At 38.8% G+C, this 15,537-nt stretch overlaps 1 protein-coding gene across 1 annotated transcript in view; it reads right to left on the bottom strand.

The window, feature by feature from the left end:
* SNED1 (sushi, nidogen and EGF like domains 1) overlaps nucleotides 1–15,537 on the bottom strand; it is a 100,248-nt gene that overhangs the window by 46,859 nt on the left and 37,852 nt on the right. Inside the window, exons 2-10 of the mRNA XM_018567900.1 lie at nucleotides 14,481–14,768; nucleotides 12,809–12,949; nucleotides 9,560–9,722; nucleotides 6,575–6,700; nucleotides 5,735–5,848; nucleotides 4,018–4,087; nucleotides 2,956–2,999; nucleotides 516–629; nucleotides 304–417 (exon numbers count right to left, since the gene is read on the bottom strand). Coding sequence (XP_018423402.1) covers nucleotides 304–417; nucleotides 516–629; nucleotides 2,956–2,999; nucleotides 4,018–4,087; nucleotides 5,735–5,848; nucleotides 6,575–6,700; nucleotides 9,560–9,722; nucleotides 12,809–12,949; nucleotides 14,481–14,768 — 1,174 coding nt within the window. The remainder of the gene's footprint in view (nucleotides 1–303; nucleotides 418–515; nucleotides 630–2,955; nucleotides 3,000–4,017; nucleotides 4,088–5,734; nucleotides 5,849–6,574; nucleotides 6,701–9,559; nucleotides 9,723–12,808; nucleotides 12,950–14,480; nucleotides 14,769–15,537) is intronic.

The raw sequence follows: 15,537 nt of genomic DNA, 5'->3' as shown, positions 1-15,537 counted from the left end.
GCTTCCTTCTGAAAATGAATGTGTGTGGCTCCTTTACTTCTGAGAAGGACTACGCACATGAAACAAACATCTACTAAACATCTACCAAAAAAAAAGTCAGAATTCCTTATCCCTATACTTGTTCCAGGTCCGACTAAAGCCAACATATTTCCCCTATGACAGGATTTCTTAAATATCACCTATGGTGGGAAGAAAAGTTTTCAGTGTGGGTATAACATTTTATATATTTTACTGTGAGCTAAAAACCTACCACATATTCACACCAACAACCAATAAATCATTTTTCATGTCAAAGCTACTGACCTGTCTCACAGTTCACTCCTGTGAACCCTCTGGTACATAGACAGTTGAATGTATCACCCACATCTTCACATGTTGCCCCGTTCTGGCAAGGAGTTGATGAGCAGGGTCTGATAGCTAGAAACAGATATTGGAGACAATAAGCAAGAGGATGAAAACCTCTACCTACTAACTACCTACTAAACCCAATATGGCTTTTAGTCTCAGATACTTACCATCCTCACAGTGGGCTCCTGTGAACCAAGGAGGACAAGAACAAGTGTATGTGATTCCTGACTCCACACAGGTCCCTCCATTTAAACAAGGAGATGAGGAACAAGGTCTGATCTCTAAGAACAAAAAAAACAGTGATAGCCGGTGGAGACCCAGATGGGGGCTCTAGCAGTTGCACATTTACGTGCACACGTTTTTTTTCTATCAATTTCAACCACATTTCCTAACTCATGTCAGAGCAAGATATAGAAAACGTTGTTTATAATGAGTAGGTTTTGAAGGGAAGTTTTACTATACTTTTTTAATTGGTGTTGTTTATGTTTTATATATATATATATATCATACATTTTACTTTAACAATTAAACATATAATAGATGACAAAGAATTCCCAGAGCACTATGGGTTAGCTAAAGAGACAGTACATCAAAAATACCTCCCTTTTTAGAATGGCCCCTATCTGACAGAAACTTTAGATTAAGCTAAGTGATAGGGGATGGGTTACTTCTATGGCTCATTCAGAATTGTGTGTAAATTAGCTTAAACTACAAAACTGGAAAAAAAATTATAAGATTAAGAAATTTTCATTTGCAATTAACCTAATTTAAAAAAAAAAAAGAAAAGAAGAAAGAACAAACATTTTCCTGTCCATAATAAAGAAGCAAATTAAAAGTAGATATAGAGGCACTCACGGGTGCTGCAGCGGAGATATGTCAAAGCATCAGCATTTTATTGTCAATGTTTCACTCTCAGTCTGTCTTTATTAAGACTTGATAAAGATGAACTGAGCTCCATCGAAATGTTGACAATAAAATGCTAATGCTTTGACTTATCTCCGCTGGAGCCCCGTAAGTGCCTCTATATCTCCTTTGGATTTGTATAGATATTTTTGTGGATAAGCACCCGGGCATTTACCTTACAAAAAGTGTGGTGGTTACCGCTGGGACTGTTTAAAGAAGCAAATTACTGTGTTTACCAAAGCCTCTATACATTTCCTTTAAATGATCAATTCATTGCATAACCAAAAAAGGTGATGGAGCTTAAAAAATCATTCCTTTATACTCATGGCCAATATTAAACTGCTGTTTTTATTGCAGCTGCAGATTACAGGTGCATCCATTTGTTTAATTTACCTTATAGCTTTGTTTAAAAAATAAGTCTACAGAGGACTGCTCGTATTCACATGACTTCTGCAGTAATACCAACTTATTATATGTTCTGTTATGGGTTGTTTTTGGCAACTTTAGCATAGGTCACTTATAAACTCTATGCAAGGCCCTTCAGTCTTTGAATATCTGTGAACGGTCGCTCTGAACGTTCTTTTTCTTTACAAGACAAGGAGGGGAATTTATCAAAACTGGAGCAGAGAAAATCTGAAGCAGCTGTGCATGGCAACCAATCAGCTTCTCTCTTTCATTTTCAAATCTTAACTGAAAAAACTGAAGAGAGAAGCTGACTGGTTGCCATGCTCCAGTTTTTGTCTTCTTCAGTTTTGATAAATTCCCCTCATTGGTCATGGGCAACTGCTCCAGATTTTGTCTGCTCCAGTTTTGATAAATTCCCCTCAAAGTATTTTCAAGTGTTTTTATGTAATATAGAATTATGGTCACTAGATGGTGATGAGAAGCATTGAATATACCCTGTTTCCCCGAAAATAAGACCTACCCCGAAAATAAGACCTAGTACTATTTTTGGGAATTGCTAAAATATAAGAGCTACCACAAAAATAAGACCTAGATGTGACCATTACCAGGGCCGGTGGTGGCATAAGGGGGAACTTGAGCCGCGGGAGAGAATCAGCGGTGCCAACGCAGCCAACACTAGAGGAAGCGAGGCGGCACCGGAGGGAGCAGAGCCACATAAGCAGATGCCTCCTCTAAAGCGCCGGCTCCTGTCACAGGCGGAGTGATACCAAGTGCACTCCGCCTGTGAGGAATCGATAGTGAAAGTGCGCTTCGCTCCTTCTGCCAGCGATTGTTTAGCAAATTGCTCTTGGAAAGGTACGGCACCCCTGATTGCCCTGATCACCATATTTTGTACATGAATACATGTAGACTGTTGTACATGAAAAAGTGTGGATTGTTGTACATAAAAAAAAAAAAAAGGACCTACCCCGAAAATAAGACCTAGTGTGTTTTTTCGAGCCCCAAAAAATGCATCGCTTCGTTAAAAACAACTAAAGAATGTTTGTTTTGGTATGTATGCTCACAAATGGAGTCTGGCGAATATATATTTACTATGCTTTAGATTAATTTCTAATAATAAAAACTGTTTTAGATTTAATTTGATATAGCATTGCCTTCTTATTGCAGAAATTTACTTTACTGGTAGCACAATTGCTTTTTATTATGCTTTTGCCTTATCCCTTTTCATTCAACTACACAACATCTGACCTGAAATTAAACATTAAAAATCAGCTGAGTTTTGGATTGCTGTATACTGACCTGTTTCACAATGTATTCCAGTGAACCCTAAAGGACACAGACAGCTGTATGTATCCTCAAGATCCTCACATATCCCTCCATTCAAACAAGGATGAGAAAAACAGGGTTTAATCTCTGGAAATCAGAAACATAATGTTGTGAAATTACTAAAATGATCACTGTTTAGGCAACAAAGAGATAGAAACAATAGCAAGGGCAGTTTCATTCTTTATGATGTCTATTAAAGAATCACTTTAAACAGCAAGCAATTTACTTCTGTAGCTGCCTGACACTGAACTTTATTTTATAGGAATTATACCAGGAGGTGCCACAGACAGAGATAATACCTCATTTCACAGACAAACCATAGTGGGGTTTCCTAGGATTGTGCTAGTAATAGACAGCATGGAACGCTCCCCTCTATACCTACATTATGTGACCGGCTCCAAGGTCACAGTGGTGAGCAAGCATCACAAGGCATAGGAAGAAATTGCTCAGAAGTGTTTGAGGATTGGGACGTTTTTCCCTCTTAATGCAGAATCAAACAAAGTAAACTCACGTTCTTAGTATAATAAAAAAATATTTAATATGCTAAGGTATCTTTATAAAATTAAACTTCTGCATATCAAATCAAAAGTGCGAACTTCAACAGACCTTCTTTTTTTTGTTCAGTATTAACAGGCAAGAAGCTTGAAGGAAGACAAAGCCTAATGATGTCACAGGAGAACTTATGAAGCATTAAACACACATGAAAAACACATTATAATGCATCAAAACACACAAAATAGCACAAACAGCACATAAAAAACATAGATGTACAGTTGGGAGCCAAGGGTAAGGTGCTTTTTTTCTGGACCGTTTTTTTCAAGACTGCTGCAGGATAATAGAGAAGTCCACTCAATCATCTAGAGTAGATATGGACAAGAGGCTGGTGTGTTAGAACCTGTTCACACCATAGCGTTAAGCCAAATGCATGGTATATGTGTGTTTAGCTCATGCTAATGCATAGCGCATCTAGCATGTAGTATCATGCGCCTACCTGTCTCACAGCTTTCCCCGGTGTATCTTGGATGACACTGGCACACCGCAAGTCCATAGTAGTCCTGGCAAACTCCTCCATTCCAGCAAGTCTTGTAAACACATGGCGATACCTCTAGGATAAACAGGACAAGCAGGGACTAAACTGCCATAAATCCCTTTAATATCAGAGACACATGGAAAGCATTGATACATGAATGCCTGCACAGTGTCCTCCATTATCACACTCCCTCTGCTACACTCACACATTACTCATCACTTTGTACCACATGGAACTATTAGACTAGGATATCACAAAACACGGCCCGAAATCCCACAATGACAAGGCAACAAATCTCTGCTGTCCCTTTGCAGGATTCTCACACTCAGACAGAAAACACAATACAAGAGCTTAGTTTAAGCTTAACGTTTTGCTTCGGTGTGAATTGTACGTACTACACCGCTATTAAAACAGGAAGTCCTACTACAGAGGTAGAAAGTTGATTCAGCATAAAGTGTAACTCTGGTTTTGAATAAAAGGATATACTAGACTTGAAACAAATAATATTGTTTTCTTTTTCTTTTTTGTTGTGCATATTTGATACATTTCCTCACCTGTCCCTTTTATCGTGTAAAAAACGCACATTTCGAATTGTGAGTCTGACTGTATTTAGTTTTAGTTTTTTAAATTTTAGGCTGGTTTTCATAAGACTTTGATAGTGGCCTTTAAACCATCTGAGCATACTCTCCCCTTTCCTTCTCTAGAATGGGATCTCCTGTTTCTTCTGTCAAACTTGACAGATATTGCTGCAATGCACTGTGCAACTTAATATCAGATCCAAACATCTGTGATAAGCAAAGGAAGCTTGTGACACACCAGAAGAGAAATGTTACAGTAAATGACATACATTTTGAAATGGGTAGGTGGAAAAATTATAAAACAAAGAGGATGAAAAGTACAGTTTCCCAGATAAAAGGTACCATACAACTTATGGAAAACCACTTCTGTCAAATACAGGTTCTGTGACACCGCTGCAGTAGTCCACAATGTTAATAAATGATGTATTTCTGGCACTTCATACATATACTGCAATAAAAGGAAGAACGCCTTCCCCTCTATGAGCCTAAACTAAAACTACAATAAAATGATTTTCTTTAAGTATAAAAATCCAGCATTGATTGTGAATCCTTGTACTTTCATAAATCGCCTGCTTAGATGACCCGGACAGCGTCAGAACAAATTAGGTGCAAAAATCAACCTATTTCATCCTTGGGTCTCCCATGGTAAATCCTTATTAAAAGGCTAGGTTTAACTTTCTGACCATGTCACCTATATTTAGGGTACAACATGAAACATGATCAATGAACTGTATATTAAAGCCCTGGCAATAAACCTGTACATACTGGACAATAAACTAGCAAAAAAATTCAAAACAAAATTCCTGCTCATGTGGTCAAAAAACAAAAAGGATTTAGATGACTTTAGGAGGCCATACATTTGAGCATCACTTTGGCCCAATCAAACAAGCAAGCAGTATTGAGCAGTATAGAGCTCTTAGATTATTGGAAGCACCTGTAATGGAACACAGATATTTTCAATTTTTTGCTAAATAGTATACCGAATACCACCGATATTATAAATTCCTGAAAACTCAATGTCTGTGTATAACATACTAAATACATTTTAAAAAATAAGCTGCCTTTTTAGGGGTTTACCAAACAAATATTCCAACAAAATGTTTTAAAAAAGCCACAATTTAATGACAAAACTTCCTGCAATTACCTGTATCGCACACCATTCCGGTGAAACCTGGGGGACACAGACAAGTGAAGGAACCAGGTACATCAACACACGAGCCTCCGTTCTGACAGGGCTGAGAAAAGCATCTCCCCATATCTGTAATAAATAAAAGAGACAAGTGACTCTAAACAGGCTGCAAGTGGGGAGTCTGAGCTCCACAGAGCATTTGTGGGCAGCCTCAAGATCCCGTGGGCTACTCAACTTCAAACATGAGAAGAACTTTATTGTAATTCTTATCTGCTCTGCAACCATTTAGTACAACAGATGCACCACAACAGTCAGCAGTGCTTCATAATGATGAGGTTGCTAATGGGCTCAGGAATGCCACGTGTTGTACACAAATAACAACAGTTATTACAAAGGATCAATAATCTCTCTCTCTATAAAATACAATTTTTGTGGAAACGTTCCTGTCTTCCCACATAACCCGCTTTTAGCCCTGCCCCAGACTTACTCTCTGTATACTGTATGTATAGTTAATGGTTGATAAGGTTGAATAAAGACACAGGTCCATCTAGTTCAACCTATGTGTGTGTACATGTCACTAACCCTTCCCATATCCTTGTATATGCTGTAAAATGAGAAACTCATCTAAGTGTTTTTTGACGTTATCATTGCTTTCAGCTTATACCACTTACTGTGGATGGGAATTCCACATTTATACTGCTCTCACAGTAAAAAAAAACCCTTATGCAGTCTAATATTAAACCACTTGATGTCCAACACCATAATTATAAATATTATTCTATTTTATATAAAGTATTACAGAATCCAGAGAGTCATGTTAGCAGTGACAAAGCCAGCAAAAGAGTAAATTCTTACCAATGTGACAATGCTTTCCAGTAAAGCCACTTAGACAAGAGCAGGTGTAGGAAGGGTTGCCGGTGACACAGTCATCTATACAGCGACCTCCATTTTGACAAGGCCGAAGATTCCAACAAACTGATGCTATAAAAAATTATTTTTGGTTTCATTAAATGTGCATGCCAGACTTGCTATCCTGAGTTGACTTAATAAAGCAAAATGCTTCAAATGCAACATGAAATGCAGGAACCTAAAGCAACCCAGCAGAAATTTTCACTGCTTTTCATTGATGCACATTAAAATTTAACTGGGATGCTGAAGTGAACTCTGCACAAAGTATTGACTCTTCCTATTGCTTATTAAAGAATAAGCATATCTTTGTTATAAGTACACTATACTACCTCCCCTGTCCTTCAGATGCAGATATACCCCTATGTGACAGCTGCTTATCCTAAGCCATGGCTTTATCTACATCCTTCTAATGTCTCTACCATAGACTAGAGATGCCCATGAGAGTGCTGTTCTCAGTAGGGCTGCAGGGTTGGTATAGTGCTATTTCTACAAAAGTGCATATATTCTTAAAATGAATGAATGATTTAAAAAATCCTGGACTGAAAAGCTTTTGGAGGCTGCTACTGCTGTCCTCTCCGTGGGATGTCTAATTCCTCTCTATCATGCTAATCAGTGGTTTTAGACTTTTAGTAATTTCCGAGTCACTGGAGATCTACCTTCACCCTCTCTTTCCTCATCTGTATATTTGCTCCAGATTAGTGATCCAGAAAGTATCGAAGACATAGGATCACAATGACAGCCATGCATTTTCACAAGCATGTCAATAGCTAAAGCCTCTGCATTTCTCTCAGAGAAGGTTTCCTTCAAAATAAAATGCAGCAGAATAAAATATTATTCGATATTTGCCCATATCTCAGAATTGTTTGGAGAGGACGCACATATTTTATTTTAAAAAAGCACTTTAAGAAACTATATTCAGAGAACTTTTTCCAAAATGTTGTCAGGTAGAGAAAAATAGCACTTTCATACATATATTTGTTTTTCATTGAATCCAATGTCAAATATTTGGAGACTGAAGCTTGGTTCCTTGGCATATTCTGAGGTCAATATTTGCTTACTGGTGGATTCCAGAACTCCCAACAATGAAACACAACATTCCGCTTCAAATGAGCAGTAATGTGTTACCCAGATGTGCAGGCGTGTTATGGATTAGCATTGTTTAATTAGACAAATACTTTAACTACAATATACGTGCCCTTCTCTCCATTCTTATTTGATAACAATATATATCTTTTTATATTATTATTATACAGGATTTATATAGCACCAGCAGTTTGCGCAGCGCTTTACAATAGAAGGAAGACATTACAATTACAATATAATTCAAGACAAGATAGTAAGGAGGGCCCTGCCCCTAAGGGCTTACAATCTAATAGGGATATGTTTATATTTGATCTATGTTTTTGTATATCTTGTATAATTTGATAAAAAAACGTTAGTAAATACATGATGAAAATTAATGAACAAACTTTACAGGGCGTAACGTGCCAAGATCTGCCTTCACAATTGTTTGATTGCAGTTTATATATTAATGTGTGCAATCATAAATAAAGTTAAAGAATGATCTTGAATTTCTTTGAAAACTGATGAACACAGTAGAGGCAAAAAGGAAGGATTTCCATTAGTTATCCGTTATCCTAACATTAGGAATAAACCCCTTATATTTTTAGGGTTTGTGATGAAGTGAGACCTGCAAATACTTTTTGTTTTAAGAAAGCTCTACCGTTTTTCTTACTACGTGGAAGTCAACTAAAAACCAAATTGCAAGCAGGCAGACAAGTTACATCTCTTCTGCAATAAAACAAACTTAGCTGCCTATTTGCAGTCTTCTTCATAATGTACACTAAGATGTGTATGTGCAGCAGTGGCGGACATATAGAACAATGGGCCCAGGTGCAAGATTTTTTTTTTGCCCCCCCCCCCACCACCCCCCACCTACAATGCCGCTCTGGTCACCTGTAGCCATTACCATTCTGCATTACTGTATAGAGGTCCCCACCATCTCTTCCCCTACCTTGCCACTGGTCTGGTGCCTAGATCTGCTGGGCCCCCCCAGGCTCAGGCCCCGGTGCAGTTGCACCGGCAGTAGTTCCGCCCCTGATGTGCAGCTCAGTGTACATTATTGGCACATCTTTGTGCCGGAATAAATTTCCGTGTGCATGCGCAGGAGTTATGTAATTCCGGCCCAGCGAATAAAGATGACTGAAGATTCTAAACCCAAAAAAAGACCGGGTGAAGATGTTGGCACCAGCGAGAGGAGGTGAGTTAAGTTCCACTTCAAGTGGGGGGCATTTTGGTTTCTTTTAGCTCACCTCACCATAATGTGTCTAGTTGTCCATTGTATTGGTCTGCCATGGAGTCAAGACAGAAATATGGATGGTGTAACTGCTAACTTGTTTTTTTCAGGTTGTATGTTTCACAGCCATCATCCTTATCCTTGCTTCACAACGTTGGTGACTTAGAACAAGCATTTGCATATCTGGTGTAGACACCTTATATGACACCTTATATGAACTCATTAGACAGCAAAGCAAGAATAAGGATGATAGCCCCAGGGTCACATACAGAATGTTGAATTTTGTGTTTTCCAAGGATACCTCAGATCAAAAGTTTCCAAGTTTTTCAGCACTACTGCACTCAAAAACACCTAACAGCCTGCTGACTCCAATGACCTCCAGGCCGATGTGAAAGTTGATAATTTAATACAGTTAAGTATTTTCAAAGAGGCACAGAGACAAGGATTTTCCTACCAATACAGGGATTATCAGACATCTTGGGGTGTCTGCTATTGGCGGGATTTATACTTTGAAAAGTCTAAGTTGAAGAAATGTTAAACTTTGCTATGAACACTATGTACAGTCTAGTCCTATTACCACAAACATTCCCTTTCTTTTGCATATTGGTTTAACCACAAAGTTGGTTACCACGTACTTGCATTGCTGCATCCTCCAACCTGAACATTGTTGTTGTCTATCCGGAAGACCCAGCGTCCAGGAATTCCTATGTTAGTTGTGTTTGCAATTCCTGCAATGTCATCTGTCCGAGAGCCAGGAATATTAAAATACCTCCAGCCATCCCCTGCATTGAAACCTGCCTAAGGGACAAAAGAGAAACCATCTCAAGACATAGCAAATGGAAGTACTAAAATGAAGTCAGAGCCCATTAAATACTATTTACAAGTCTGAATAGCAGAGAAAACTCCTAATATGACTTAAAACAAGAGGATGTCACTTCTTGCATTCCCAGAAAGTGAAGAGGGTGGGCAAATTTACAACATGGGGGCACAGAACATTAACACCATAGAGTACACACAGGCATGCACATAACAGAGAAAACACTGCACAAAGCACAAGGTACAGACAGTGCACAATGCAAAGATGGTACAAACCATGGGGCCACCACAGAGAATGCACACTACACACACAGCACAGAATGCACACAACATACACAGCACAGGTTGTACATAGCACAAAGATTGCAGATTATTCTACTTTGAGGAGGCAAACATTTGGAAGTTATATTAATGGTCATGTGATCAATGTACAGATAAAAGGGAGCATGAGATGTTTGCTGACTGATCTTACAGTAAAATGTCTTGCATTGCCTAAGTGTCTATAAGGAGAGACCCTGCGACAATTCTGCAAAATTAATCTGTTGCAAATATGAGCTCTCTTCAATAGCATGGTGTCATATAGTCCTCATAATACAGCAGCTGTTAGCACAGATTAAAGCAGAACTTTAAGGGGAACTTAACCCTAGCAGTGGTAACTTTGTTATTTTTGTGCCGAGACCAAAGCGAGCACTTAACGCTTGCAGTGCAAAGGTTGCCCCACTGCAAGGGATAAGAAAATGTATGCCTGGAGTTCTTCTTTAAGGCACGCCAACTGTCAAGGTTACCAGTGTGCTTATTTCAGCTATCATCCGAACTTTCAAGTATTCAAATGGCTGGTGTCATAGCTGATCACATCTGCAGCACCATGGCTGCTGCAATCCAAATATAGGCTAAGATGGCACCTTCCTTGGCTTTAAGGTATAGGAGGTTATAGTTCTGCTTTAAGTCTAAAGTTTTAGAAAATGATAATAGGTAGAGTGTATGTCCTATCTGCCATCAAACTTTTTCACTGTCTGCTGTTAATTTTTTTCTTCAATTGTTCTTTAGTGTACAATTTCCGCCATCTGTAAGATGTGAGAGCCAGGTAACCCCTGTGTGCATGCATGGGAGTTATGTCATCCATGGCCAGACTCAGCTTTAAGCTGAGTTTTAGATTAAGGCAATTTACTTTTAGATATGAAAAATATCCTATTGCCTATTGGAAACAGTACCGACTACATATAGGTGATGACAATTTGATGTAAAAAAAGATCTGTGTCAAAACATAATGTGCCAAAAAAAGCTGCCATTTCAATTAAGAAAATGAAAGTACCATCCCGGTATGCTAAAGGAACCACCGCTTTTTGTTTTACTGTGTTGTCAATCCCCTTTATGAAATATAATGTGTAAGTAGTGATATAAAAGGTATATTAAAGTGCAACTTTACCAATATCTTTGAAATAACAAACACACCTTTAGAAATGTTTAGTAATGGCAACCTACAAACAGCAGTTTTTTTTATCCTTTGCATACCTTTTTCTTTTCTTCCCCAGTCTTCTCATATTGGCCATTTTTACTAAGGGCAGATTAATATATATCCCTTTACTTCCTGGAAATCTGGCACATTTGACTAGGACATGTGACCATGCATATCAACTCAGGGGAGGAAAATGTCTTTCCCTGAAATCTCGAGAGATTACAGGTGAGATTTCCCAGCAATGCACTGCTTATGTAATCTTCCCAGGGTGCATTGCTTGGGCACAGATTACATCACTAATGCCCAAGAGGACCAGGAAGTGGAAAAACAGTAACTGTAAGTAAGAGCAAAATATGTTTAACTAATGAATGCAAGATGATTTCATGTCAGCATGCAAAACTGCATGCTGATGTGGTTTTTAGTGAAAGAGAGGGAATGTCCACTTTAAGGTATTGGGTCCTGGACTGCATATTAGTTTTTCCATCATATCAAGAAAAGCAGGTAAACCTGTTAGCTGGTCCATAGTTTGGAGATATAATAATTGTAAAACAATATACTTCTTCATTAGACCCTCATTATTTTTGTACACACTGTGTCAAATCTTTGATGCACATATTAACTAATGATGTTAGAACAACTTTGGGAAAGAAATGACTTTCATTAAAAAATAAAAAGATTAATGAGGAACAATGCAGACACACTCTGTGCCCTTAAAATCCACGTTGGCTTGTCCATTGTTTACTGTCAAAAGAGTTTATAAGAATGTTACCTATTACATAATGACACAGGCTAGAGCAGAAATAAACCATTTATGACAGGCTGGAATTTTAAACTTAAAACACTTTAGAGCAGATTTTTTTTTGTAACAGAAGCTCACAGAGAGATTAGTGTTCTGTTGTTCCTTAGTCTGGCACCCAAATGTATGAAAACTGGAGGGACAGCAAGGGGCCGATTTAGAAATCTTTCGCCCAGTGTATAGCTGGGCAGATGCCATTCACATTACTGCCATAGGAAATTGCTATGCTCCTTGGCTACATTTAGTGGTGGTAATACTGTGCAAATGGCATTCGCCCAGCTATGCACTAGACAGAAGATTTATAAATCAGCCTCAAAGTGTATTTGATGGCTACTAAAACCAACCTGATCCCAGCTGTTTTAAATTCTTATATCCTCTAACCTGCACCATTTATTGGCTTTTTAAGCGACTTCACTCCTAGGTGGCTAGAAAGGAACACTGTAAGCCATTCTGTGATGTAAACTTCTAAACTAAATGGAAACAGCATCTTCCTCCTGCAGACACTAAGCATCAATATTAGCAACTTAGTGCTAAGCAGATGCAAATAGAAAAAAGTGTGGAGGCTACCAGCCTCCATCCTCCCATAGACAGGATTTATACACCGAGAAGGACACAGAGGTTTGTTTTGTCTCCTTATAAGCAACACCTATTTGCAACTTGTGTGACACCAGATCTAAATATTCTAAATGTATTGCTTAACAAGTATAACACTGCTAATGCTTTCTTTGTACTGTACTGGTCTACTGGACAACACAAACTTACAATACTGCTATGTGTGATTACAGAGGTAACAAATGCAAAAACAAAATGCCCTACCTGGGCAGCAATTCCCCCTCTTCCAGAACTGTCACCACCACTACTGGCATGTCTCCCTGTTGTCCATTCTATCATCTCATAGTTGAAGATGGTAAAAGAACGAAGTCCATCTGTGATAAGTACAATCTGGAATGTGTTCACCTGAAAAAGCAGTAGAGTACACAGGCATAAGCGAAGAATGCCTTAAAAGAAACATGCATCAAAAAGTATGCTAAAGGTATGCTTACTGAACAGAGAAAAAGTCACGTATGAAGTTAAAGAAGTGTTCCATCTAATATGAAGTTATTAAAGGACCCTCATTACATTGTTTAAATATGAAAAACAATATTGTGCCGAGCTAATAATCATACATATCTAATAAATTGAAACATATATAAATGAGTCACATATATGAGCCTTCAAACAAATGAGGCATAAGAAATATCTACACAAATACAAAAAATCAATATAGGCAAAAAAGTCCCAAGGAAAAAACAAACGCAAACGATGGTGATTGTGCACAAAATTCCTCAGATGATTCGCAGCCAATGTGCATATAACTCTCAGGTAAGGATAATCACACAATGCAGGCAGACCTTCACCTCCACCCAGTGAGTGATGATAACAAGTGAATGCTCACCTGGGGAGGTAGACCCACAGAGCTAGGCCAAATGCACTTTTTCCCTTCTTAATGGGGGAGGGAAGCCCATGCACAGAAAAAGGCGATAAGGTCTCCTCAGATCACAGGTACCGGTATAAATCCAGGTGGAAAGAGAAAAACAGTGCATTTGACCTAGCTCTGTGGGTCTACCTCCCCAGGTGAGCATTCACTTGTTATCATCACTCACTGGGTGGAGGTGAAGGTCTGCCTGCATTGTGTGATTATCCTTACCTGAGAGTTATATGCACATTGGCTGCGAATCATCTGAGGAATTTTGTGCACAATCACCATCGTTTGCGTTTGTTTTTTCCTTGGGACTTTTTTTGCCTATATTGATTTTTTGTATTTGTGTAGATATTTCTTATGCCTCATTTGTTTGAAGGCTCATATATGTGACTCATTTATATATGTCTCAATTTATTAGATATGTATGATTATTAGCTCGGCACAATATTGTTTTTCACATTTTCCAGATATTTAGTTATATCCTTAGTGCTTGGTAGCTCATATTTCCACATTATGCTTACTGGCGCTGATCACCTTTATTGTTTAGTTATTGTTTAAATATGCTTCAATGCTGGCACTGCCGTTAAACTGGCCATACACTGAGAACATTTTATTTACAAAATGGCCGAAATTCAATCCTTAGGTGGCCTTGTTGGCAGCCTCCTGCCCAACATCCTTGGTTTTAAAAATTGAAGGAGACAATTCTCTTTTCGCTCTCAGAATACCACTGGGTGGGATTCCCCTATTCATGTTGTGCATGGAGGAATTAAGAGTTTTTTCTCATTCAACCCACGGGGTTGAATGAGAACAAAACCTCACAGTGTATGGTCAGCATTAACAAAACCATAGGGTATCCTAAAAACCTCCTTTTGTCCTGAGAAATTCCTATCTTTAATTTTAAAAAAACATATAAACGTGCCCTAGTACTACAAACCAGTCACATCATTTAGGAAAGGGAGGCGGTAGTGTCAAATATGTCTTAGATCAGGGCACGCCAGAACCAGAAAAATCATTGGTGATACTCACTGGTGAACTGGCATCTCCACCATAGAAAGTGACCCTGTGCCAAGTGGCAATAAACACCCATGAGGCATTGAAGTCAGGCAGGTCAGGAAAGTAAGAGTTGACATCTCTGTTGGCACGGTATAAGACCCTGGGATCCTCCGTCTCTCTGTAAAATACATCTCCTCCTCTACGATTGTCTACGTCAGCCCAAAAGGCAGCTACCACACGACGGTCGCCGGAGATTGGAAATGCCACAGGAGTAAATTGGGACACTTCTCGAAGGAATGAGACAACTCCATTATTATTTACCTGCAACACAAAACAACAAATACAAGATTAAAAATACAAAATAAGACCTATAGACCTTTATGAGGGCAATACGGGGGCTGCCACCACTGACCTTCTGGAAATTCTCTTTGCCTGGCTGTTATGCTGACTCATTGGCTTTGTCATTTTTGCAGTCACTGATATGAATGTATACGCAGACCAGAAAAGGCAAAAGTCCATGTTTGCATGTTTGTCTGGGGCAGATAATGAAGCAAGTGGCTCAGGATAACAGCCAACAACTAGCATTTTCAGGAGAGGAGAGCACTGGCAGCCTACAAATCACCCTCGTGACATGTTTTTAGGTACATTTTGCCTTCAAACAATGGAAAATGTATCCTACAGTCAAAGGTTCAGAGGCAGAACAGCATGCTAATGTTTTTTATTTGCTGCAAAGCTGTGTTGAAGGCCACTTGCACAGCAATCAGCTGGCACATTAGAATAAATCTTGCATTTCTCCGATAGTCATTGCTTAAAACACAAATAAAATTAACAGTCATGGTGATTGGAATAAATAGTGGAAAGATAATTACTTAATTATATTTCTGAATACAATACAAGAACATGATTAGAGCAAGACGGTGAGCTCATCTTACACGGTGAAACAGTTCCAGGTCCACAGATATGTGCATAGAACTTCCAGAGCTTCATCAAAGCCGCTGAAACAGGGTGCTATAATATGTAAAGAGCAACCAGAACGTTCATACCCTGAGTCACGACCTCCCACCACCTTCACCTCTCTACCCACCTCCAT

Source organism: Nanorana parkeri, unplaced genomic scaffold (assembly GCF_000935625.1).
Source record: "Nanorana parkeri isolate BGI_ZX_2015 unplaced genomic scaffold, ASM93562v1 scaffold1114, whole genome shotgun sequence".
Classification (NCBI taxonomy): domain Eukaryota; kingdom Metazoa; phylum Chordata; class Amphibia; order Anura; family Dicroglossidae; genus Nanorana; species Nanorana parkeri.
This window is presented reverse-complemented; position numbering and strand designations above follow the sequence as displayed.